Below are 24,071 nucleotides of genomic sequence, written 5' to 3'. Positions count from 1 at the left end.
AAAATGATTATCAAAATAATCTATTATGTGGAATTTGAATTAGATATCACAGGAATCGTCGTCAAGTCTTCCAGATAAAGAAAAAGATCGAGCTAGCCAGGAGTCGAACCTAGAATCTTCTGATCCGTAGTCAGACGCGTTATCCATTGCGCCACTAGCCCGTGATGTAAACCAGTGTCGCCGCATACCAATTTAACCCTCTAGGCGCCAGAGTTTATTTAGGAAAATATTCCGTTTGGATTGTAAGATTTCAAAAGGCTGTAGCTTGGAAGTGATGAGAGATAAATTCATAGTGTAAATGAGAAAAATATTCATAATGACCTAAAGTTTGTGATGGGAGTAAATTTAATCATCTAATTTGCATATTGTGACGTCACCAGGTGACTGAAAGTAACTTTCAGTAAAACTGATTTTTGAACATATTTACACAGAAAAAAAATATTTATATTGTCATCTCATCCTCAAAATAAAGGAACAGGAGTTTGATTGGAGTAAATTTACTAATCTAATTTGTATGTCACCAGGTAAAAGTCAGTAAAACGGAATTCTGAACATATTTACACAGTAGATTTTTTTTTTTTCATCCTCTCATCCTCAGAGTAAGTGAACAGGAATCTGATAGGAGTAAATGTCCTAATCTAACTTGTAAAAAGAAAAGAAAACTCTCGCAGTGATCAGCGTGTGTTGCTTGTGTGACAGTGTCTGCAGCTGCAGCATCGTCAGTCACTCGTCTCTGACGAGCGATCGTCATCAGAGGGCAAATCGTCCCCTTCTGAATCGCGATCAGCAAAGATCTGTGCAAGTACCTCATCCACACTGTAAAGTCTTTTGGGCATTTTGTTTTTTATTACAAAAATCGCTATCTGTCTCTCGATCTGTCCAGCACACTTCTGCCACCGCTCCGCGGCTCTCTCCTCTCCCACTCTGCCCGCTTAGCCGCTGCCGCTCCGACAGCCGGTGTCGGGTTTCAAACTTTTTTTTCTCAGGTATTTTGCATAGAAACACACCCCCAAATGACGTCAGGATTGAAGCTGAATCTATTGGCTATCTAGTGGTAGCAAGCAGTAACAGCACAAGGCAGTAGATTTAAAGATACAGGCTGTTTTAATGAGCAATGTTGCCTGTCGCAATAATGCGACTTTGGCGCCTAGAGGGTTAAAGGATTGCTTTATAAAGGATTGCTTTATAAGATTGTTGCGGTTTCTCTACTTTAACTCATTGATTATTTGTAATTAGGCTATTAAACACTGCCAGAGAGCGGGCACATGTCAGACACCCTGATTATTACAATCAGATACTGTTCCCCCTCTGTTCAATATGAAAGGAGGCTCACACATCTTTCAAATTCACACTGCTGACTTCTTTCCCCACAACAGATAAGTCCTGTGATTTTCAGGCTGATATCATTAAATTTGGGGGAATATTGTTAGTGGCAACCCGGCTGGCTGACTGACGTTACGTCTGTAGGCGTGCTGCGTAAACGGGGTTGCCAGATCTGCAGAAATCAGGTTTTTTTCTACTAAATGGCTTTCACTAGCAATTATACAACAGTTGATACAGCGTTAAGTTACTGAATACTTTCACGTCAAACCTAAACGTATAGCATGTTATTACACGTATTTTACCGTACAGTTGAGTGTTGTGCTGGCATGAATATCAAATAACGTAATGTGGGATACTGTGAGCAGAACGTGGCAACCAGGAAGCGAAAACAGGAAGTGTCCACTGGCGGGAAATTCGCCACATATTATGAAAGCGTTACTGAAGCTTGACTGTGTCTGTTTACGAAACAGCTCGCCAAATTAAACTGAATGTCCAATATCACGTTTGGCCGGACGATAAGCAGAGGTAACCCGTTTCATTTGTGCGCTTTTGTTTTCCCAAATTAAACATTTAAGCGAAGGTTACTGTAACAATACGCTTGCTGAGGTTGTCAACAAATGAGGATTTCTTGCTAGCTGTGTTTTTGTCTGTCTGCAGGTTCATCATGAAGGCTGATATGGATACAATTATCTCACTGTCAGATCGAAACAGCACTGCCGAGCTTCAGAAGTACCTGTCCTCCCTTACTAATGACCAGGTAATGTTATTTTGTCACTTTAGTCGAACACATTTTCTGTCAGGTTGCTTATAAAGTACTTCCCCCTAAATCATCTCCTTTTTTTTTTTTTTTAGCTAATCTCTGGGATTACCAATGGGGCACTAAAGGGAAAGAAGGTCGGGGCCACGATTAAAGGCATATTCAAAGGTGAGCCCTCATCATTATAATCACAATCTGTTATATATCTCCATGCAGAGTCATTAAACTTATTAATAAATGACCTGCATTGTTTTCAATATCACACATGGTGTCCTGTACATTTAAAAGTAAAGTTGTTGCTCTTGTGTGAAGGCTCTCCGCCCAATTCCACTGAAGGATCAGACCGCAGACTTCTTGTTTATCAACACTGCATCCCTCTGTGTGAGTCTGGGGATCTTCAGACTGAGGTGGCGGCTGATATCATTGGGCTACTGATGCTGGAGGTAAAAAAAACCAAGAAAAAAAGTCTGATCGTGATGCTTTTTTAGGGTATCTAATGACAAATGTTCCTCCGTGAAAGAGCAGCAACAGGTAATAGCAGGTGTATAATCAAGTAATGTCTAGAAACTGGCAGGATTGTGGTTGTACTGGGTAACAAATGCATTACTCTTAAAATAACAACCTGCTGTGAACTCTCTGCGATGCCTAATGCTATTCAGATATGAAGATGTGAGACATGGGTTAATACAATATGACTTTAATAACTAAACTGTTAAACATTTGGGGCTACTTGATTTCTGATCTTGTGTCTACATCTTTTCCCTTTATTTTTTATTAATTTTCTTGAATTGTAGTCAGTTTTTTCAGTTCTCTTTTCCCATCAGCATAGCAATTTGAATGGCAGACATATTTTTACACATTGTGACCCCTTGTCCTGTCTGTCTAATTACCATTTTGCATTGCAAATGTTATACACAGACTCACACGCTGTCCGGACCGTCTCTTGCACAACTGGCATCCATTTTCGTTGAAGCCATTAAGGTGGGAAAGATGGGCAGTGGGAAATCCCTGGAGCTCTTTCCTACTGTACTTACTGCCCTCTCAGCCTGTGAAGCCTTGTCTTATGGCAAAGGTTAGTGCAAATTACCAGTCTCAATAACTCTATTATAAGTTATATCAAAAACATCAACATCTTAATGAGAGTGCAGATGTTAAAAGGTGATGATTTTCTGTCTGTTGTGGTTGCTTGTTATTTTATCATAACTTCAGGTGAACTCAGTGGCGAGGAATACAAGAAACAGCTGATCAACAGCCTCTGTTCAAGCAGGTGAGAACATCTCATATTTCAAACAGCTATGTGTACAGTGTTCATATAAATATGCAATTTTTCGTTTTGTAGTGCTTCATGCAACATTAATAGGGAGTTTTCGGTTAAATTTGGCTATCAATAATAATTAATGATTATCAGGGATGAAAGTAAAAGTTAACTGCGTATAATTTTGGGTCAGTAGTACAAAACTAAAATATCAGTCGTGCACATTTTCTCTGTATTGGTTAAAATTGGTTGCCATATAGCATAAATGTCAAATGATGTATAATGTGTGTAATTTATGGCTTTCCTACCAGAGTATAGTATGAGTATAGGTCATCAAGCTAAGATATGTCATATTTTTGCCTTGGCAACTAGGATGTATATCTTGTGGAGCTACTCCAAATGCTAGTAAGTGGTGGAGTTTTGAAAGAGGTCTTTACTGTGATTTTTTGACAAGGCATATATGATAATGAGGTCGCATCAACGCCCCTCATGGAGATGAAATATTCACGCATAAACCCCTAGATATGGATCATTTACAAACATTAAAAGTGGTTGTTGAATGTACTTATCTATTCCTTTTTTTCCATTCAGATGGGACCCACAATGTGTTATCCACCTGACAACCATGTTCAGGTAAGACCTTTGACTATCAGACCATCACATTCTTGCTTGTTTATTGCAGTACCTTATCTTTTCCCTTTTTATGTGTTCACACTGATATCACAATGGTTTACCCAATTTTAATTTTCTTCTTGTGCTGCCTAAATCCAGAGATGTGCCCTTGTCATCAGAGGAGCTGCGGTTTTTGGTGGAGAAAGTCCTGAGGATGTTCACCAAACTGGATCTGCAGGAGATCCCACCTCTGGTTTATCAGCTGCTGCTTTTATCTGCAAAGGTGTGTGTACCAGCATGTTGATTATCAGGAGCAGGTAATCAAGTTCCTCTTTTTTTAATGATCTAAAAGTCTGCCCTGCACTGTGTCTGTTAGGGTTGTAAGAAACAGGTCCTGGATGGAATCATCAGTTATTTTCAGGAGCAAGACGTTCGCCAGGAAGAAGAGCAGAAAGATGGAGAGTGAGTGGCTCATAAACTGCAAGTGGCATAAAATATGTTTACTCTAAATCTTACTGCCTTTTTTTCTCTTTACTGATGATTTTGCTGTTTCTTTCTCAGAAGCTTGGATCTAGAGGTTCAGTCCATCCCACAGGACCAGTTAAGGCACGTGGAGGGCACTGCAATCCTCCACATAGTCTTTGCCATACGACTCGACCATGAACTCGGGAGAGAATTCCTTAAAAGCTTTAAGGTTACGTATAACTCATCTGTCAGTTATTTTGTGACTATTGTAATTTAGAGTTTGCCATAAATCTTGAATTGAATTTCTACAGACATCTTATGGGGACCTGTGCCCTTTCAGTGTTGCCCTGATGCTCTCAGTGGCTCGCATCCAGCGTTATGAGGAGCAGGTGAGACACCTTTTTTTCTGTATACTCATTTTAATATTATTTTATCTTTCCTGCTCACTTATTGTTTTTCATCTCCTCTCCCTGATTTGGGCAGGTGTTTGACCTTTTGAAAGGGGCAATCATCAAGAGCTTCAAGGACGAGCAGCTGCAGCAGGGGTCAAAGTTCCTGCAGGACCTGCTGCCTGGACACTGCAGTGTGGCTCAGATGATACTGGACACAGTAAAGAACAGGTCAGAGAATCAAGACAATGTTAAGTGTGTTGGAAATGTGTTGCTCTAACAGCGAAAAGGGCTTATCCCTCTGTCAATGTAGCTAAATACCACGTGGACTGCCTGAGATTCACACATACAGATGTATTATTGTGATTGTGTGTATTTGTACAAGTTTTAACAACAACAAAAAAGATTCTGAAGTAAGAGGTAGCAAATTTGCCGAGTTTAAATCATTACAATCAGGGTTTCCGTTGACCATGCAGGTCAGCGTGACCTGGAAGATTTAACTGCTCGGACCATTAAATGTGTTTATTGAGGTTATAAATTCACAGAGACTGCTGATGTCATGCATCACCAATCTAAAGTGTCAGTATTTGACAACCTGGAATAGGACTAGAGACATTATGATCAGAGAAATTTAAATTAGCCGACTTTAAAAGATTTCCCCAAGAAAAAACAAACAGTTAATGGATAATGGTAACCCTAATTATAATATTTCATCAGAATCATGATCACTGTGAGTAAACAGAGTTTCTCCACAATAAAGTTTAGTTTTCTTTTTGGTCTTTTCTGTATTTCCTGTGTTGTCTGGCAAAGAGTGATAAAAGATGGTTGTTTGTGAAAAATAATTGAGATGTATAAAGTGAAGATGCACATCTCACATCTGTCATGAACTCAGTATTTGTAGTTGATCTTCTTCCCATGAACTCTACTCTTCCACCCATGCAGTGTGTTTGGTTGGGATCATGTAACCCAGGGGCTGGTGCAGCTGGGCTTCTTCCTTATGGATGCGTTTGGACCCAAACCTGGACCCTTTGGCAAGACCACAGAAGGGTCTTCTACCATAGCCCGGACCCCTGCTCAGCAGGCATGTAAACTGGGAGGACAAGTGCTTTTACAGGGCTTTAAGGTAACATTTTTTATATTATAGAATAACCACAATATAAATGACTGGTAATTGACTGCATGTTTGTATTGTATTTTCTCACCGGAGTGTGTTTGTTCTTCTGCGACAGATGCACGAGCCTATCAGAGGAGAGATACTGGAGCAGGTCTTGAATCGATTGGTCACAAAGACAGCCTCGCCTGTCAGTCATTACTTAGGTAATGATTAGTCCCAACTTTCAGATGTACACCAGTGTCTATTAATCAATCAAGATATAGAATACATGTTAATTTTCCGTCTTTTCTTTTCCTGTTTTTGTTTCTGTATCATCAGACCTTTTCTCTGACATTGTGGTCTCTGCTCCCATGATCCTCCTTGAGTCATCCTCCAAGGTGACAGAGACATTTGACCACCTGTCATACCTGCCCTTGGCCACGGTTCAGGGTCTACTAAAAGCTGTCCAGGTACCTAAAGAGACAAACGCTTAAACAGAGATGATGTTTCCGTTGTTTAATAGTTCCTCTCTGTTTGATCTCCAGCCCCTGCTTAAAGTCAGCATGTCCTTGAAAGATGCTTTGATTCTGGTTCTACGCAAGGCCATGTTTTCCAGGTGTGGTACTGCTTTGCTCTGTATCAGTACAGATGATGAATCATGCTTTTGTTAACACATTTGAGATTAACAGTAATTGAAAACACTGTTCTCCTCCCATACATGTATCTCTACTAGCCAACTGGATGGCAGGAAGTCTGCAGTGACCGGCTTCTTGTTGCTGCTGAAGAACTTCAAAGTGTTGGGCAGCTTGGCGTCGAGCCAGTGTAGCCAGGCAATCTCGTCTAGTCAGGTACAGTTCCAGTTGGACTATATGCAGTTCATATGCTTGAAAACACCTGCAGCAGTGGAAATATGTGCAACCCTTAACACAGTCTATCATGTAGTAACTGTCTGCCTGAACTCTGGAAAATAGGTTCAAGTGGACGTTCATTCTCGTTACAACTCTGCTGCAAACGAAGCGTTCTGTCTGGAGATCCTCAGCAGCCTGCGTCGCTGCCTTGGCCAGCAGGCTGATGTGCGCCTCATGCTCTATGAGGTTAGAGCTCTATTTTTAATGCCATATTTACTAGTTGTTAATTTAACAATTACTAGCCATGATTGATAGTCTTGATTAGCTTAGTCACAATTTCTTTTATGCCATCTGGAGCATCTTATACTGTATATAAATCTTTTAACTGTAGACAAAATTATGAAAAGTAACTCTTCAACATTCGTGGTGTGATTAACATTTAGGGTGTGTTAAGATATGTTTTATACTGACAAAGCAAATTCTCACCTATTTCAGGGTTTCTATGATGTTCTCCGTCGCAACTCTCAACTTGCAAGCTCCATCATGCAGACCCTCTTCTCACAGGTATGTGTGTGCGTACTGTGTTCATTATAACGGCCTTGTTATCATAATATCTATAATGTAGACAGCTGTATGTCTTTGTATCTTTAGCTGAGGCGGTACTACGAGCCTGAACAAGACCTCCTGCCCCCAGTGAAGCTGGAACCGTGCATCACAGCTCACGGAGACCAAGTCTACCTCCAGGAGCCGCTGGTATGCTCGTCTGCTTTGTAGCATTATTGTGCCTGGGTGTTTGCTGTGTTAATGGCTGCTATAAATAATGTTTGTCCTCCTTCAGGCCCATCTGGTGAGCTGTACTGTGCATTGCCTGCTGTGGCTGCAGAACATGCGGCAATCAACCAACCGCAACACTGACGACAGCGATGACGATGATGAGGAGGAGGAAGAAGGATACCAGTCTGAACTTAAGACAATCCTAGAGAGCATGACAAGACGTATGATAAAGAGTGAACTGGAGGACTTTGAACTGGTATGCATTCAAGACAGGAGCTGTAAACTGTACACTGAACTGTATACATTGTATATATTGTACATTGGAGTAATCCTCCCAACATGACCTGCATAACATTTCAATGTTCTCTTACTGATTAAGTGTGATGGTGACCTGCACACGGCTGTAAAATGAGAGGCACTGACAGTTTTTGATTTTAATAAAAAGATTAGTCTGGTTGAAGGAAATATAGCTTAGACATGTGCAAGAAAACAAATAAACACTGTATTTTTATTTTGAAATGTTCATCACTTGTACTGTAATGCCAGTGATCCTCAGCTTCCATGCTTTCCTCTTAGGACTGCAATCGGTTTGTCGTTTGGTCTCTAAAGTGTAAAATCCTGGAGCTGCTGGAACCAGCAAATGTTTGTTATTTTGCTTGAAAAATTTACGAAATGATTAAACTAGTTGGCATCTAATTATCTTTCAATCGACAAATCGTCGCAGCTCTATTTCTACCCCTGCCCGTTAATAATGTGACACTGGAAGCATCATCTGAAGCCATATATACTGTCTATGTGTTGATCAGGACAAGTCAGCTGAGTTCTCCATGGGATCCAGTGTTGGGGTGAAGAATAATATCTACGCTGTGCTGGTGATGGGAGTGTATGAGGTCCTCATGGAGTACAACTTCATCCAAGCCAACTACAGGTAACATCTATCTTGTTTTGTATGGTGAGGGCGTCGTGTTGCATTCATGTATTTAGATTTGTGATTTTTTTTTTTTTGTGTACTTTACGGCAGTAAAAGCCGCTTCGAGGAGCTCATGGAGCTGTTCAATCGCTACCACAAGCTGTCTGAGATCCTGAAGGAGAAAGCCGGAAAAGGTCGAGTACCTTCACACAAGACCCCCCGCAGTTTACTGTCTTTGGGCTTCATATCAACTCTACTCCCTGCGCTCTTCAGGTAAATGCTTTCCATGCTTACCCTTACATGGATTACTGGTACACTTACTGGTTTTGTCTGAATATAAACATCACATTTTATGAAATTAAATCACCTGAAAACAGCTTTTAAAATACTGTACTCATTGGGAAATGCACTCATTTTAGTTAATTGTTTTGCATGGCTTTACTGGTTTGCAATTTGTAGCCAGTAAACAAATACACTTTTATTTAGCATTTATCAAAACGTTACAAGTTTTGAGCAAACTGGATGAGCTAAAAGCTAACTGGTCTCCAGAAAATGTGTGACAAGTATACATTAATCAAGAATAGTATTGACAACACTGAAACACTAAAAAAATTGTCAAATGTTGCTTTTTGTCTTTCAGAGACAGTGCTCAGAGCAGAGAGGAGGCTCTCTCGGTGCTTCGCTCCAGTGGTGATTTTGTGCGTTATGCAGTGAGCGTGGCTGTACAGAAGATCCAGCAGCTGGAGGAAACTGGACACACGGACGGCCCGGATGGACAGAACACAGACAGAACTTTCCGCTTCCTCTGTGACATGACAAGGTTGGTGAACCGAGGCCTAAGCATTCAGTTTGACTGTTCCTGGTTTTATTTTCTATAACCAATGAGAGATCTGTCTTTATTTAACTGTCATCCCAGTGTGCTGATATGGCGTTACACCAACATCCCGAGTGTTGTGGAGGACGCAGGGAAAAAGGAGAAGCGCTCCAGCCTCTCCCAACTGTGTCTGGAAGGTCTGCTCAGGATCTTCACGACATGCCAACAGCGCTTTCCAGACAGGATGGCCCAGCTCCTCTCCACCATGGGTCAGACTTTTCACACTGTAACAGCAGTGAAGTTTACATTTTACAGCTAAACAGTATGCAGGAATTCATCACATTTTGTGTTTCTTGCAGACACCTCAGAGGAAGATGACGAGTCAGATGATGGCGCTGAGATGAACTTCTTTTACATCCGACAGTTTCAGGTGCATCTACACAGAATGTATTAAGTTATTTTTACTTTAACCTGTTTCAGAAACCTGACTTTTATGATAGAATGTGTCAGTTTTGTACCAGGAGCCTTTAAAGCGTCAGATATAAACCTACTTGATTTTTTTCAGACAGCAGTGTTTTGCTTAGGGTGAGGAATGTTCTACCCCATCTGAGCATCTACACTAAAATCCAATTTCCTTTGCCCGTCAACAGAGGGCGCTGTTCACACAGTTAAGTGGCGGCGAGGATGAATTTAACAGCAAAGAGGCTCAGCTGCTGGTCAGCATCTTGACTGTGCTCTCCCGCCAGCTGAAGCCCTCCTCCCAACAGGTAGGTCTACCCTAACTGCACTTCATAGGATAAATGGAGTCGTACTTGTTCCACTAACACACATCTACATCTTCAGTTTGTACAGATGATCACGTGGACTGTGAAAATCTGCAAGGAGACCAGTTTTGGTGAGTGACAGCTGACCTAATATTTGTCGCCATGTTGGGTTCAGTAGGGTAAGGTGTGTTCTGAGGTCTGTTTATTTATTTCTCTGTTTTAGAGGATGCAGCGTTCTCCAAAGGCCTGCTTTCTCTTCTCTTCAACCAGCATGTTCTCTATAAGAGTCCTGTAAGCCTGCTGCTCGAGCTCTGCCAAGACATCCACAGCCAACGGGGAGATATTGATAGGGTACACACAAACATACTTTACGTTGTGTTTCTTAAAACGTTTGTTAAAAGCTTCAAGACACCCTGGACTGATACTTTACAACAGCAATCCACAGCTATCATTTGGCAGCAGTCAGTGACAATTATTTAGCATTTCAGTCAATACTGGTTTGCCACTTTTTGACAAGCTTTTATTCTGCTTTTTCTGTCTTTATGCTCAGGATGTGGAGGTGGAAGAACACTCTCACTTTGCCATTGTGAACCCGAAGACTGTAACCACTGCAGCAGTGAGTGTTGTTTTTTTTTTTGTGTAACTGGAGGCCTCTGATTTCCAGTGACACTCTGAATCTGTTTGCGCAGTGTGCTCCCCATAATCACCATCGTCATCTTCGTCATCGTTTTTAATCTCTTGCCACAGCTGCTGGTCCTGTCGCAGGTGGACAGGGTGCTTGATGAAGTGGACTGGCTGATTGCCAGAAAGAAAAGCCAGACACCCTCTGACAAATCGGGCTCTGGTAAGAAACCTTTTCACACAGGTGCTCACGTTAGATTAATGGTGAGAGTTCAGAGGGGACACGAGGAAGAAATGCATCTTTGTCAGGCCACAGTACTAAAACTTCTGTGATGTTAACGTTCCTGACGTGCAGGTGAGGCCACCCAGACTGCAGGCCAGCAGGATCCAATAGAGAAAGCTGTGACACTGCAGCTGGGGACTCTTTTGACGGCATTAAACGAGCTGGTCCAGACATCCCTGCTGCCTGGCAACTGCACCATCACACTGCTGAAAGAACTGACTCGCACATACAACATCCTCACCACCCTCGTCAAATATGTGCGTATCTCTATACTCTGTATTGTAAAACTGTGATCTAAGTATTAATGTAAAGTTTGGGAAATGTCAGGGTTCATAGAGTCTTGAAAGTTTGAAAAATGCTTATTTTTCACAGTTTTTATATATCGATTGTTGTGGACAAAAGAATTCTGTGAGGCTTTTTTTTTCGCAATTTCATTTTTAACAATGAAGATTTGATGATACAGGCTTCAAGAGACTGGAAATGTTTGGTTTTGGTATCTTGAAAGTGCTTAAAAAATGCTTGAATTTACTCTTAAAAAGTTGTACAAACCCTGAAGTTTGTCTAGCGTGACATTTGTTTCTCCCTTTGTCATTTTAGTACATCCAGGTGTGTACAAACCAGCCCGTTGCACTGCCTGCACGCTTTGAGAAGCTGGTGAGTCTCATGTGTTATTGTTCCTCTCCTCTGTTTGTATCTTCTTGTCCCGATGATGTCATGCTGATCTGGTGTTTTCTGTGTAGGTCAAGCTGTCCGGCTCCCACCTAACACCACAGTGCTACGCCTTCATCATTTACGCACAGGTAGACCACACTCCAGTTTTAACATGTTTGGAAGTTCTCACACAAATAATATTCTCTAAATATGACTGTGCCGTTTCTGGTTATGAAATTTCCACCCTGAGAAGGAGTATTTAAGTTTAAAAATAAAATGTGTTTTATGTTTTAGAGTGGAGAAAACGGTGGTGGTGGTGCAGATGACAAGAAGAAAAAGAAGAGGAATGAAGGGAACACTATTACCTCGGTCAGAACATTTATCTCCTGTGATTATAATGATTAATGTGATTGATTTATAACAAGACATTTACATTTTCTGTTTATTTATTAAATCAATAAGAGTGTATATACACTGTACAACCCAAAGCTTCTAAGCCTCAAAAAAAATCTGATGATCGATCCTTTTATTTTTCTCTTGGTAGGCAAAACTTCTGCGAGAGACAACAGGCATCCCGAACTTAATCTTCAGCATCGAGCAGTATGAAAAATACCTCATCACACTCTCAAAAAAATCTAAGGTATGTGTGACATAAAGAGACTTGTAAAGATCGATGAAAACACAAAGCTCCCTGAACACCATCAGTACTGTATCATCTGTTAGACCACTCGTACAGTGTTTCACCAACATCGGTTGTTGTCCAGGTAAATCTGATGCAGTACATGAAGCTGAGCACCTCCCGAGATTTCCGCATCAACGCTACCACTCTCGACGCAGCCCTGCAGGAGCAGGATAACGATGAGGAGGTAAGTGTAATCTCACACTGAAACTAGCAGCTCCAAAACTCCTTTCTGTCTGTCCTTACACATTCACAGTGCCATAGTTTTCCCCCCTTCGCTCCTGCAAGGTAGGATCCAAGTGTCTGTTTCTTTTTCCTTTCAGACCACAGAGTCACAAGACGTAGAGGAGACACAAGAACCCAAACAGAAGAAGAGAAAGCCGTGAGCAAAGACTCCTCATTTCTTAGGTTCTTCCGACTGCTGACTTTTTTTGTCCAGAGAGCCTTTAGTGATGCTGATGATTTGGTAAATGTCCAGAGCCTCACCTATGGAAAGTTTGCACACATTGTTCAACAACTTGGTTATGTTCCTGTAGATCACTTTATTCAAAAGAAATGTTGCATATGACATGTATTTCTAAACATGGTGAATGTGTCACACTGTCATTTCTGTTTTACATTATTTAAAGAGTTGTCAAGGAGTAAATTGACTTTTTTCAGGATGACTTCATGATGAATAAGCTGCTCTGTTGGTAATATAAGGGTCACTGTTCATTTAAAGATTGTATAGTTGTTATTACAGAACTACGTACTTAAGATGACCCTACTTTATCAATCTTTGGTTTCCAATATACGTAATTTCATCCTGAAGAGATTTTCAGGCATTATTATAAGTGCTGTTTTGTTTTAAAATAAAAATCGTTTATATACACTGTTTTAGTCAACATTTTCGATTCATTCAGTACTCTTTTTTACTCTTGTGGCCAGCTCACACAAGAATGTGTAATGCAGTACAAATCAACCAGTCACAGACAATGTAAAATGGCTTCTTTGATATATATTAATTTTGTACTACACGTGGATATATTTGGGGTTCTAGTAAGACTTTCATGTCTTTAAGGTACCCTCAAAGTTAGAGTTCGTGCACTTTTATTTCAAATAGTTACACACTGCATGTTATATGTATGAAAAAAGATGCATTTGTGTGAACAAATCGAGAATTGTGTGCAGATGTGTGGTCAGTAAATATAAAACACCTTCCACAAATGTAAACTCATTTTTTGCAAATATTAAAAAAACTAAATCAAAACTTAAATATATAAAAATAGATCCATGAATACATTCATTTACATATACATGAAAAGCATTTGTGTCATGTTCCTAACATATACAGCTTTCAAACAGACATTTGTGAATCTACTTTCTATTGAAAAGGTGTGGATCTTAATTCTAAGCTTGTGGATTTGTATTTTACACACAATATTCTCTTATTTGTGGAATCTGTTTGTATTTCCAGATCCATTTTATATTTGCTAAATATTTTTGTGAGTTTAGTTATTTGTATTTGTGGAAGGTGTTTCATATTTACATATTATACATGCACACAATTGCTATTGAGACAAGTCTATCTATAAAAATAAAGGCTGATGGTGGTGTGCAGAACTCACCAGGTGGCAGGCCGTATCTCCGTTCCAGACCTGTGGGGTTGGACGGGGTCACACAGTCCATGTTGACCTCCTTCCTCAGACACTGGTCAATGTCAACTGAACTAAAGAAAGCGACCGACTGAGGAAGGTCCTGCATGCCTAACGCATGAGCGAACATACTCCTGCAGGAGACACAAGCACACAATCAGAAAAAGTCTCAAGTTTACAGCCTGTTCTAGGGTGGATATTTTTGACAGGGAAGGATAAATACTAAGCTGTGATCAGACCTCGTCAGCAGGTTTGTGATCTGCATTGCCAGCGCTGCTCTGTAGCGGTCTGTGCTGCAGACGAGGTACCGCACCTCGTCATGGATGCTGATGCAGAAACGGGCATCAATGTCGTACTCCTCACAGAGCCACTTCATGGCCACCAGCATCAGGTGCAGGTAGTCCACTGCAGAGCTCTGCACCACCCAGTTCACTCTGCTCGTGATAAACTGAGAAAACAAAGCAACGTCTTAGTCTCAGAGCCTCCATTAGCAGTAACAATGGACCTCAACCAGTTAGGGCTCTTAAGCAAGATGTGTTATTCATGATTTAGGAAAGAACGGCCATTTCTATGCTAAGAATTTCCTCTTCAGAACAGTTTATAATTAGATTTTAGGACTTAGCCTTCCCTTAATGACAAAGTGGGCCCTTGGCTAAGGGCAATAAACATCTCTTACAATGAATCTCCAGAATTAGACTAATAAAAAAGGCTTTTGTTGATTAGATTTATGCAAGTCTGTCCCCACTGATGAGCACTGCCTCACCTCATCCTTAACTGCCTTGGGCTCCAGCGCTCTGCTAATCCTGCATCCAAGAACAGGAGTGGCCGTCTGGGCTGAATGAGCAATGCTCTCGAGCTTATTGAACATGTCTGACTCCGTACCTCCGGACCACAGACGTTTGTCGACCATGTCCCACCTTTTCCGCCGAGAGCTGAGGGGTGTCAGGAACATAACAACCAGAGACAGAGGGAAAGGAATGAACAGAGCTACTGAGATGGTGTGGGAGAATATGTTGGGCTAATTTAAAAAAAGCAAGAGACTGTGGATGTTCGTGTGATGTTTTACTTGCTCCCTCACCTCTGCGAGGCCCGTCTGGTGATCCTCCGCAACTCCTGCAGAGAGACACTTCCATCTTCCTCCCTCTCCACGTCAATACACAGTTCCTTGACCAGCCACTCAGCCTCATCTGTCAGATGGTATCTGACAAGACATATAAACACTGGAGCTCAAGTTTGCACAAACAACTAAAATCGTTCCTCAAACAAACAACTGTTCAGCTTGTTGAATGTACCTGCGTACGCCCTTTGTTAAGGCGTACATCTGCTTGGCTTTACTAGAAGCTCCTTCCTGACTGAGGCGGTGGTTGAACTGCATTAACAGCCTTTCAGCAAAGGCTTGTCCCGCACCATAAATGCGTCCATAGTTGAACACCTTGGCGTGCTCTCGGCTGATGCCAACAGTGTCAGCAGTGCGGCTGTGCAGGTCAGTGCCCTGACTCTTCTTCCCCTGAAGGGTCATCCAGCCAAACGCTGTACAGCCTGAACCCAGCAGAGACATGAGATGAACACAGTCAACATCAGATGCTCTATATTCAGATTATGGCCGTATTTACAACAACATATTTTTATGCACATTTTAAGGTCATTCATTAGTAATTAGAAGTTGGATGGACACACAGCTTATGGCAGATAAGGAATGGACTGTCTTCTACAGCTTTAATTGTATGGTGTTTAATTAAGGCCTATACAAGATTTCAAAAGGGACAAATCTCACCATGCATGCCAGCAAAGTGAGCCTCTCCAAGCACAGCAGCAATCCACAACTCCTGAGAGTCTACATCTGCTCCCACCAGGTGATATCCAGGAGGTACCTGCACCATGGCCTTCAGCTCACTGCCTACCCGATCCCGCTGTGGATACCACAAAAAACAGACCATACCAACAAAACTTCATGACTGGCTTCTGATGAATGCTAAGTGATGTGCAGTTTGTCCTCGTCAGCTCTGACTCTTACCCGAGCGTTACTGGCAGTCAGCCACGTTGGCTCCACAGCCCGACGCGTCACCGTTCCAGCGGTGATGACCTGAGGGAGTATGGCACCGTACTGGGCCTCTTCATCAAACTCTTTGTGTCTACGGGAGACAGAAAGGTTGTTATGTACAGTAGAGACTTATCCTCTCCACATGGTTGATCAATAAATACATGATAGCTATTGATATACCAGACAGACCTGCTGACAATCCGAGGAAGCTCTACCTTTCGCAGCCTCAGCACCATCTGAGAGCTGTGAGGAGACAAAAAAAAAAAAAAAAGGTATTCATCATCTTCATGCCTGACAGAGCTGAGATTATCCAATTTATAATGGAAACTGATGTTACCTTATACGTTTATGGGCATTCCTCCAGAAGGATATCATTTTGTTGATCTCCAGAGCTCGCGTCGCATTGGTTCCACTGCTTCCTGCACTGAGAGTACCATCCTCCATCTTAGACAGGAAGTCTTTTGAAAAAGGACTGCCAACATTGTTGTCGTTACCATCCTGAAACACACACAGGCACAGTCAAACGATGAAAATGAATCATTGAAGCAACAATGTGCCAATGCTAGTTATTGAAAACACTCACCTTATGGGGTAATTTGAAAAACCAGCACCCTGGGATATCTACATCGTTGTAGGGGCCGTTTCCATGGTGATAATGGCACTGATTTTCTGCCGAGACGTCATTTGGATCTTTGGACTATGTCAGAAAACAAAACACAATAACTGATGTTCAATTTCAGCACAGTGAAACAAGAAACACATGTAGAATACAAAATGTCTGTAGTCATATTCTAGGTCGTCATCACCTGGGTGGCACCTGACCACTGTGAAAATGTTGTTTGTGAAATGCTAATGCCAACAATTATGGATTAAAGCAGACAAATAAACATTTTTGGAACCGATTCCACTGATCTTTGTACAATACATTTTGACTTTACAGCGGCCTGTAGTGATTGGAAATGTTTCAAACACACGAGTCAGAAACAATCCTACGTAGCCACCACTGGAATCTAATTCTACAAAGAGTATCATACTGATAAAATTATTGTAGCCTAACCTTTATCTGCAACTGTGCATACATACTAGATTAAAACAGAATAAATAGAACGACCATTTCACTCACCCCGTTTTTCTTCCTCGCCCCATTTTTCATCACTCTGACTCCATTTTCCTCTGACAGACTCTCCGTGGAACCAAACTCCTCCATCTTGAGATTAAGTTAAAAAAACCCACCTCTGTCATGATACATATTCTATCATTCAAGAGGCCATGGACCTGATAATGATCCATAGCACTGATTAAACACCAACACCTAAACACCTTTTTTTTTCTCGTCTGTAACGACAGACGAGTGCAGACAATCACCAAGATTACTTTGTTGTTTTGGCTTGATCTAAAGTTATGATAAACACTTCTTCTATATGATTTGTAAACTGTATATTTATGGATATTTATGTAAACACTACACAGCTAAGGTATATGACACTATGAGCCTACGCACCTTGTTCCACACGTCACTGTCTGTCCACACGAGGTCATCCGGATATTCAGGTCGCTCTTTGCTGTTCTGCTCACAATACTCCCTGTAAACACTCTCAATAGCCCTGTGGGACAAAACAATGCTTTAACAAACCCAACACATATCCTATGCTGTGTAATTCTAAATAATCAATAGCCGATATCTTGAGGATGTAATCACAGTGTATTACAAACCTGTGTGGGCACACAGGCCCTGTATTTTCCTCCTGAGACACCAGGTTATCCCTGCGTCCGGGTACCAGGTATCCCCACCCGTGTTTGTCTGCGTAATGGAGGGGGAAACCATCCCACATCAGACCCATCAGTTTAGGAGTCACTCTCATCTGCAGGCTGATGAGGCTGGCTCCAGGTGACCAGCTGTCCTCCGCAGACATCTTCTCACAAAGCTTACGATACCACCTGAAGGACAAGGCGAGAGAGAGAAATGGTTATTGAAAGATACTAAATATTGGACGACTCTCTGATGCTTGAGGTGGATCTTACCCTGGATGTCCTGGCAGATGTTGCCTTCTCTTAGGAAGTCGATTAACTGTTTCCTTCAGCTTCTCCACAGCCAGCCTGCTGGGGCAAGGGCTCTCCATCTCCTCTTCAGAGGGTGGACCTGGGTCTTATGTCACGACAACACAGCTGAATCATCTCATCTGTTGTTTTTAAAACACGTTTTCCTATTATTGTTGTAAAGCAGCGAAGAATGTACCTTCATCCAAGTCTGGAAGAGGAGTAGCGACTTTTGTTTCTGCTTCTTTTTTGGCGCTTTTCTTTTTGCTGGCTGCCACTTTCTTCTGCTTGAACTCCTGCACATCCCACTCAAGATCCCACAGCCAGGGGTCTTCTTTGTATCTTAAGTTAAAAACAAACATTAACATACATATTTTTACATATTTATACCTTGGAGTTATGAAACTGTACATTATGCATAATTCTATATTTCATTTTACCTTCACATACACTTTAAATTTAAATAATCAGTCAGAAATAAATAGCTGCTTTTCTCACCTGTCGCCCTGCAGCAGCTGGCAGGCGTCATCCGCTAGAGCCATCAGAGATTTCTTCATCTCTCGCTGGAGCTCTTCGTAAATGTCCTGAGAGTCTTCCAGGTAACGGCCCCAATTCTGATTGACAGGAAGGTAGCTCACGCCCATCTCCAGCATTCCTGCAAATGTCACTGGATGAGGACACCTTGGAAAAGAAAAAAAAAGAGACATGGTGAACAAAGTAATATCATACTCTTAGCTAAACAATCAATACATAGAAGCGTAAACTAAAAATGTTTGCGGGTTAGGATTTACTAACCTCTCCATGAAAAGTGGAAGCTGTTCTGCAAAGACTTGATGCGTGGCCTCAACATCCATGGCGCAATACTGCATCAACTCCTGCAGAGGTCAGCAAAGCCCACATTATTTGTCTTTACTTCATGATGAACGCACGTCATTTAGACCTGCTAATATATATAAATATGGCCCATAAAAACTGATAATCTCACATGGGATTTGTTACGAATCTCTGACCTGGAAGTTGTTTCTGACATCCATCATGCTGCCCTTCACAAAGGTCTCTCTGGCCTCCTTCTTCAGAGGCTCCCCTCCCACATACAGAGCGTGGACATCAGCCAGGTTATTAATGCTGCCAATATTCACCCAGTCCCAGGAGCCAATCTATACACAAACACATAATGTCATGGCGGGTTTCACTGGTAACAGAAGTCAAATAACTAACCCTACTTGAAGATGCAACGTTATCACTAACACTGCACGTTGTAGCTGAAATATGGTGAATAAAAGCACACAAACCGCTGGGCCATCTTTTTTCTGTCCAGCTTTCTTAATGTGTTCCTTGACCTCCTGAAGACCCCTCCTTTTACCCATCTTATTGGCCATCCACAGTGTGCGCTGGAACCCAGTCAGCCCAGAGATGGCCATGTGAAGGCTCATGGTGTCCATGAAGCGCGCCTTAGAGCCCTGTAGGAAAGAAAACACATCTTTGTTCTGTACATGAACTTAAGTCATGCGAAGGCATGTGACTCAATACAATAGTAAGAAAAAGGTGTTGGAAAGCTGAGTTGATGGAAACACACCACCCTCTGAACATTTTACCTTTAGCAAGTATTGCTCCTTAATGAAAGATCGGTCAAAACTGACATTGTGGCCCACTATGAGCCTCTCCTTCCAGCGACCACCTTGCGGCCGGACAGAGTTTCTGGGTGTCTCCAGTGGTATGAGGTTGGATAGGTCCAGCTGATTTGACCAGGTGTACCGCTCTTCAATTAGACGCTTACTGCACCAGGAATACCTAGCAGGGGAGAACCATACACATTAAAATCCTCTGCCTAATAAACAAAACAACCCATAACGAAACAATAAACAGAAGCTAATCGATCCTCCCCGTCAGTGCATTTCTACCCTTCACACTATCTTTCCAGTTCTTGCTCGTTCCTCACCAGTTAGTGGGAGACACAGCAACAGCCAGTGTGGGACATTTCCCCTCCGACATGCACACCTCCACGTCAAACACCAGTGCCGACTCCCCTGGGAAATCAACCTTCTGACTCTGCCCGTTGGGCTCATAACGTGTCCAGCCAACCTCCCAGCTCCATTCCTGCGGCATAGGAGGGAGCTCAGCCAACTGCAGTTCGTTCGCAGCCTCAAGGTAGGGCAGACTCTGCGTCTGGGCCAAGGTACGAAAGTGCTCATCAATATTTTCGCCGTACATCTTGGGCAGATTCAGCTCCACATCGGGCAACAGGGAAGTTTCCTTCCCCCACAGCTGGTGTTTCTGCAGGTGCCTGATGCTGCGCTGCACATCTTCCTCTCTGCACTTTGGTTCAAGGCCTCTGAAGATCTGCTTGTGGAGGTTCCTCGAAAGCATCTGAATGTTAAGGGGGTTCATGCGGGTTTCTGCGGAGTCCTCGCCCTGAAGGGACTGAGGCTTGGTGGAGTAGAGGGATCGGAGACACTTCCATTGTGGAGGGATGAGAGTCCTCTGCAGAGGACAGCGCAGCACATGCAGCATCACCTCATGAAGACCTCACAGTCCAGCTGGAAGACATAAACATCAACAACATCAACACTGTGACATGATAGGCTTAGCTCCAGACTGGGACAAGATACTGACATAACATCAGGGTATAATGTATCTGTAATCTAATTACGATACATCTTACCTTTTTGTGTATGCTGTTTACGTGATCTCGTTACATGTAATCCATTACTCCCCACGCCTGCATAACAGATACAGATGCATGTTTGATTTTATGTTATAATGTGTATTTTTCTAGTGTAACATTGTTAAGTGGCTTAATTTGTCCATGCCGACACACATTTTGGTCACATTATTGAGGACGAGGAGGTAAAAACACTTTGATATTTCACACAATTACACCAAAAACAAGTTAGTTAGCTAGCTTAACCTACAGTAGCATAAATGTTAGACAATACTGCTAGCTACTACTTTAATTGACTTAATAATGAATTAAATAAAATAAAGCAACTATTTAAAGTCATAACATCTGACCCATGCTCGCCTCCATGTGTGAGCCATCAAACTACGTATTAACTGTTTAATCCTAAATTTGGTAGCTGGACGTCGCTACAAGCCAAAACAGACGCCGCACCCGATCCGTGTTATCAAGTAAAACGTCAAAGTAATCAACTAAAATATGTTTTAAAATCCAAAATGAGCGAATGCGAGTGTTACCTTAGCATGTTTGCTACCCACCGAGGAGGACGACCCAGGGTGATGTTGTGGGGCTGAAGCTACAGCAACACGCGGCGTTAGCGACCCCAGGCGGTGTGGAGGAATGTATTTGTTTTTTTAAGAATACAAACAAATGTTTGGTTGAACACGACGTTGGACGACAGCGGGCAAACGTAACCTTACATTATCCACAACATCTTGGGTATAAATACACTTAATCATGTATAAATTGTGGTATGTTGCGGGTGAAGTATATCGGCGGGCCGCGTGGCCTAATGGATAAGGCGTCTGACTTCGGATCAGAAGATTGCAGGTTCGAGTCCTGCCGCGGTCGCTCTTTTTGATTAAATCCTGTAGCGACATCTAAATACCTTATACACATTTACCATACCACACTGATATTTGCAAGGCCATTTCATTTCATGGTATTTTTTTTTTTCTTTACCCCTTATTTTTCCATTTAATCCCCGCTTCCTGATGTGGATGCAGTTTCTGAGAAGGCACTGTCGGTCCTATTTCACTGCAACACCTGGCTTATTCCAGCCCTATAATAGAGCTACGCGTTCCCCTACATGGTACCTCGCTTGGTTTTAACATTCACAATCATGAAACCGATGAGTATTTTCTACCTGCCTCTAGCTGTATCTACTGTGTGTTGTGCCTGCTTTGTATCGGAGAGGATGGTGTGGCATGATTTTGTCCTGCTGTGTGTTTTTTTTGTCTTTGCTTCTCGTCAGGCGATGGCGGACGACACGGAGGATGTGGAGCTGGACTTTGCTGCTGACGAGCAGGAGAGGGCGCGGAGAAGCGCAGTCATAAGGTGCACTGCAGGGGGAGGCTATCTATCATGTCTCACAAACTCATTTATTTTTGTTTTTATTAGTATACAATCAGCAGGGATATCAGCCAGCTGGGAGATTTTTTTTTTTTCCAACTTGTTATAATGTGGAATTTAAAGAAAAAAAACTTTATAGGACCAATGATGCTCTGTTATACAGTCTAAAAGCTATGACTGATTTTCAGTTATATCCCATATGATTTTATGTTTACACACATCATCAGAGGAAATCACAGCCTGCAGATTTACTGTACATCAAAGTCGACTCTTCCTGCCTGACTTTGCATTTTTTTAGTCTCTCCATCATCTGTAACCCTGTGCATCTGATTTCAGACACCCCCTCGCCTCCTTTTTCCACCTGTTCTTCCGTGTGGTTGCCATTGTCACATATTTGCTCTGCGACTGGATCAGCGAGAATTTCGCGCCGTGTTTCGTCCTGATCATCACTCTGCTCTCTTTTGACTTCTGGTCTGTGAAGGTGAGAGGTCAAGCTGTTAGGTCCCCTCACTTTCCAACGCCTCGCCACTCTTTTCTTGCTCCCCTCAGTAGTTTAACCCCTTTTTTTCTTTCACTCCACCAAACTCACTTTCATCCTGTGTTTTCAGAATGTGACTGGCCGGCTGTTGGTGGGGCTGCGCTGGTGGAATCAGATTGATGATGATGGAAAGAGCCTCTGGGTGTTTGAGGCCAAAAAAGTAAGACACTCTCGTTATTGTGAGTATGGCAGAGCATTTTTGGAGCATTAACATTGGGTTATTGCTATGTGTGTGCAGTCTTCTCGGGGTAATAACATTGGGACAGAGGCAGAGGCGAGGATATTCTGGCTGGGTCTCATCATCTGTCCTCTTATATGGATATTCTTCTTCTTCACCTCCCTCTTCTCCCTGAAGATTAAATGGCTGGTGAGACCCATGTTGCTTGTGTGCATGCCTCTAGAAATGCTCTGTGGAGATCTCATACCTAAATTCATCTGTTTGTCTTCCCCAGTCACTTGTGGTGGCAAGTATTTCCCTCCAAGCGGCAAATCTCTACGGTTACCTACGCTGCAAGGCGGGGGGAGAGGACGGCCAGCCCCCAGACACCAGCTCTTTCACGGGACAGCACCTCCTGCAGCGTGTGAGTGACTGACTGCAGCGTGAAACATGTGCAGCATTCAATCAAATCTGACATAAACTCACAAATGATTTCTCCTCTTCCAGCCAGACATCATCTTTGGGATACTGTGAAGAACTACCTCCTGCACCCATACAGCCCACTCTGCTGTGCTTTTCTGTTTTGTTTTTTTTCATGTGTGTCTCTGTGTGTGTGAAAGAGACAGAGGGCAGGATGGATGAGGGCTGCCTCAACCCCAAAAGTGTCCACAAGCTGCATCTACTTGAACGGCCGTGTGCCCTGTGCATGCCTTATGCTGCTGACTGTTCACTTCACATGTTGCCCATGGATCAGTCAATGTCAATAAAAGATAAGTGCATTATACACATTTTCTCTGCGAGTTAATTCATTGAAATCAGTAAAAAGCATTTAGTTTTCAGTGATGTACAGGTTTTTTTCCCACCGCTTTAAGTAAAGATCTCCGTGGCTCCATGACCTACAATAAAACACAGGGTTAATCTGACGTAAGGACCCTAAACTAGACTTATTACCTCTTAAACATAAGAGACAGGGTGTAACTCTCCAGTGAAGCCAGTTTTCTTTGATTGATATTGTCCCAGAACACCCCTAAAAGTTTCACCAGGGAACACGGACGGCACCTCAGATACAGTGTGAAGCATTCGTTATACTTTAACAAACAAACGACCATTAAAGTTTGATTGAAATGAAGATATTTGTATTTTGCAGTAGGCCTACACATTGTGGCATGTGTGCTTCAGTGCTGAAGGATTAAAAACATGAGCAAAAGCAGACAAAAGAGTGGGAACAACAAAACAACTTCGTCTGAGTGATTTAAACGTTCAAACTAACTTGTTAATTCGAAACTTTTTTGTTTTGTTTGTCTATTAGGTGAGAAATTTCATTTTAGAGGTAGTAATTTGTGCGTGGCAGATTACATTCTCACTCAAATGTCATTAACTTTCATTAATCTGTATT

General features: G+C 42.2%; 3 protein-coding genes and 2 non-coding genes across 5 annotated transcripts; 3 read left to right on the top strand and 2 right to left on the bottom strand.

Moving 5' to 3' along the window:
- Nucleotides 1-88: 88 nt before the first annotated feature.
- On the bottom strand, nucleotides 89-161 carry trnar-acg (transfer RNA arginine (anticodon ACG)). The gene has a single exon. It is a non-coding gene; the product is annotated as a tRNA-Arg (tRNA).
- A 1,612-nt stretch (nucleotides 162-1,773) lies between these two features.
- On the top strand, nucleotides 1,774-12,635 carry fanci (FA complementation group I). Its single transcript, XM_073471908.1, has 38 exons — nucleotides 1,774-1,848; nucleotides 1,981-2,080; nucleotides 2,176-2,248; nucleotides 2,393-2,523; nucleotides 2,999-3,152; nucleotides 3,290-3,347; nucleotides 3,927-3,968; nucleotides 4,107-4,230; nucleotides 4,324-4,409; nucleotides 4,509-4,641; nucleotides 4,724-4,801; nucleotides 4,896-5,032; nucleotides 5,744-5,924; nucleotides 6,031-6,118; nucleotides 6,234-6,364; nucleotides 6,440-6,510; nucleotides 6,628-6,742; nucleotides 6,866-6,988; nucleotides 7,238-7,306; nucleotides 7,394-7,495; nucleotides 7,581-7,772; nucleotides 8,323-8,444; nucleotides 8,538-8,699; nucleotides 9,067-9,246; nucleotides 9,343-9,509; nucleotides 9,600-9,670; nucleotides 9,891-10,007; nucleotides 10,084-10,135; nucleotides 10,228-10,355; nucleotides 10,555-10,620; nucleotides 10,752-10,848; nucleotides 10,981-11,165; nucleotides 11,506-11,562; nucleotides 11,649-11,708; nucleotides 11,854-11,928; nucleotides 12,104-12,199; nucleotides 12,324-12,425; nucleotides 12,562-12,635. The coding sequence occupies exons 2-38, from the start codon at nucleotides 1,988-1,990 to the stop codon at nucleotides 12,622-12,624; spliced, it is 3,981 nt and encodes a 1,326-aa protein (XP_073328009.1). The 5' UTR covers nucleotides 1,774-1,848; nucleotides 1,981-1,987; the 3' UTR covers nucleotides 12,625-12,635.
- polg (polymerase (DNA directed), gamma) lies at nucleotides 11,988-21,183 on the bottom strand. The gene is made up of 24 exons (XM_073471909.1): nucleotides 21,146-21,183; nucleotides 20,613-20,669; nucleotides 19,890-20,487; nucleotides 19,546-19,741; nucleotides 19,243-19,410; nucleotides 18,961-19,107; nucleotides 18,746-18,825; nucleotides 18,449-18,631; nucleotides 18,150-18,292; nucleotides 17,936-18,059; nucleotides 17,627-17,851; nucleotides 17,415-17,517; nucleotides 17,037-17,120; nucleotides 16,497-16,610; nucleotides 16,251-16,411; nucleotides 16,103-16,156; nucleotides 15,887-16,004; nucleotides 15,647-15,782; nucleotides 15,165-15,411; nucleotides 14,951-15,073; nucleotides 14,636-14,804; nucleotides 14,112-14,320; nucleotides 13,846-14,006; nucleotides 11,988-12,724 (listed from the first exon to the last, which is right to left on the bottom strand). The coding sequence occupies exons 3-24, from the start codon at nucleotides 20,459-20,461 to the stop codon at nucleotides 12,636-12,638; spliced, it is 3,606 nt and encodes a 1,201-aa protein (XP_073328010.1). The 5' UTR covers nucleotides 20,462-20,487; nucleotides 20,613-20,669; nucleotides 21,146-21,183; the 3' UTR covers nucleotides 11,988-12,635.
- LOC141000871 (Golgi apparatus membrane protein TVP23 homolog A-like) lies at nucleotides 21,125-23,209 on the top strand. The gene is made up of 7 exons (XM_073471753.1): nucleotides 21,125-21,184; nucleotides 21,883-21,965; nucleotides 22,317-22,461; nucleotides 22,589-22,678; nucleotides 22,757-22,885; nucleotides 22,971-23,099; nucleotides 23,183-23,209. The coding sequence occupies exons 1-7, from the start codon at nucleotides 21,125-21,127 to the stop codon at nucleotides 23,207-23,209; spliced, it is 663 nt and encodes a 220-aa protein (XP_073327854.1).
- Nucleotides 21,407-21,479, top strand: trnar-ucg (transfer RNA arginine (anticodon UCG)). Its single transcript has one exon. It is a non-coding gene; the product is annotated as a tRNA-Arg (tRNA).
- Nucleotides 23,210-24,071: the final 862 nt, after the last annotated feature.

This window comes from Pagrus major, chromosome 8 (genome assembly GCF_040436345.1).
Source record: "Pagrus major chromosome 8, Pma_NU_1.0".
Classification (NCBI taxonomy): domain Eukaryota; kingdom Metazoa; phylum Chordata; class Actinopteri; order Spariformes; family Sparidae; genus Pagrus; species Pagrus major.
Note: the sequence above shows the minus strand (reverse complement) of the source record. Positions and strands in the feature narration are given on the sequence as shown.

Coding starts and splice junctions, on each gene's coding strand:
- LOC141000871 (XM_073471753.1), top strand. CDS start 21,125: ATGAGCGAATGCGAGTGTTACCTTAGCATGTTTGCTACCCACCGAGGA. Junction 22,886..22,970: donor CCCTGAAGATTAAATGGCTG/GTGAGACCCATG, acceptor TGTCTTCCCCAG/TCACTTGTGGTGGCAAGTAT. Junction 23,100..23,182: donor GACAGCACCTCCTGCAGCGT/GTGAGTGACTGA, acceptor CTCCTCTTCCAG/CCAGACATCATCTTTGGGAT.
- fanci (XM_073471908.1), top strand. CDS start 1,988: ATGAAGGCTGATATGGATACAATTATCTCACTGTCAGATCGAAACAGC. Junction 6,511..6,627: donor CGCAAGGCCATGTTTTCCAG/GTGTGGTACTGC, acceptor TATCTCTACTAG/CCAACTGGATGGCAGGAAGT. Junction 7,307..7,393: donor TGCAGACCCTCTTCTCACAG/GTATGTGTGTGC, acceptor TTGTATCTTTAG/CTGAGGCGGTACTACGAGCC.
- polg (XM_073471909.1), bottom strand. CDS start 20,461: ATGCTGCATGTGCTGCGCTGTCCTCTGCAGAGGACTCTCATCCCTCCA. Junction 18,632..18,745: donor CTTCCACTTTTCATGGAGAG/GTTAGTAAATCC, acceptor TTCTTTTCCAAG/GTGTCCTCATCCAGTGACAT. Junction 14,321..14,635: donor CCAAGGCAGTTAAGGATGAG/GTGAGGCAGTGC, acceptor TTGTTTTCTCAG/TTTATCACGAGCAGAGTGAA.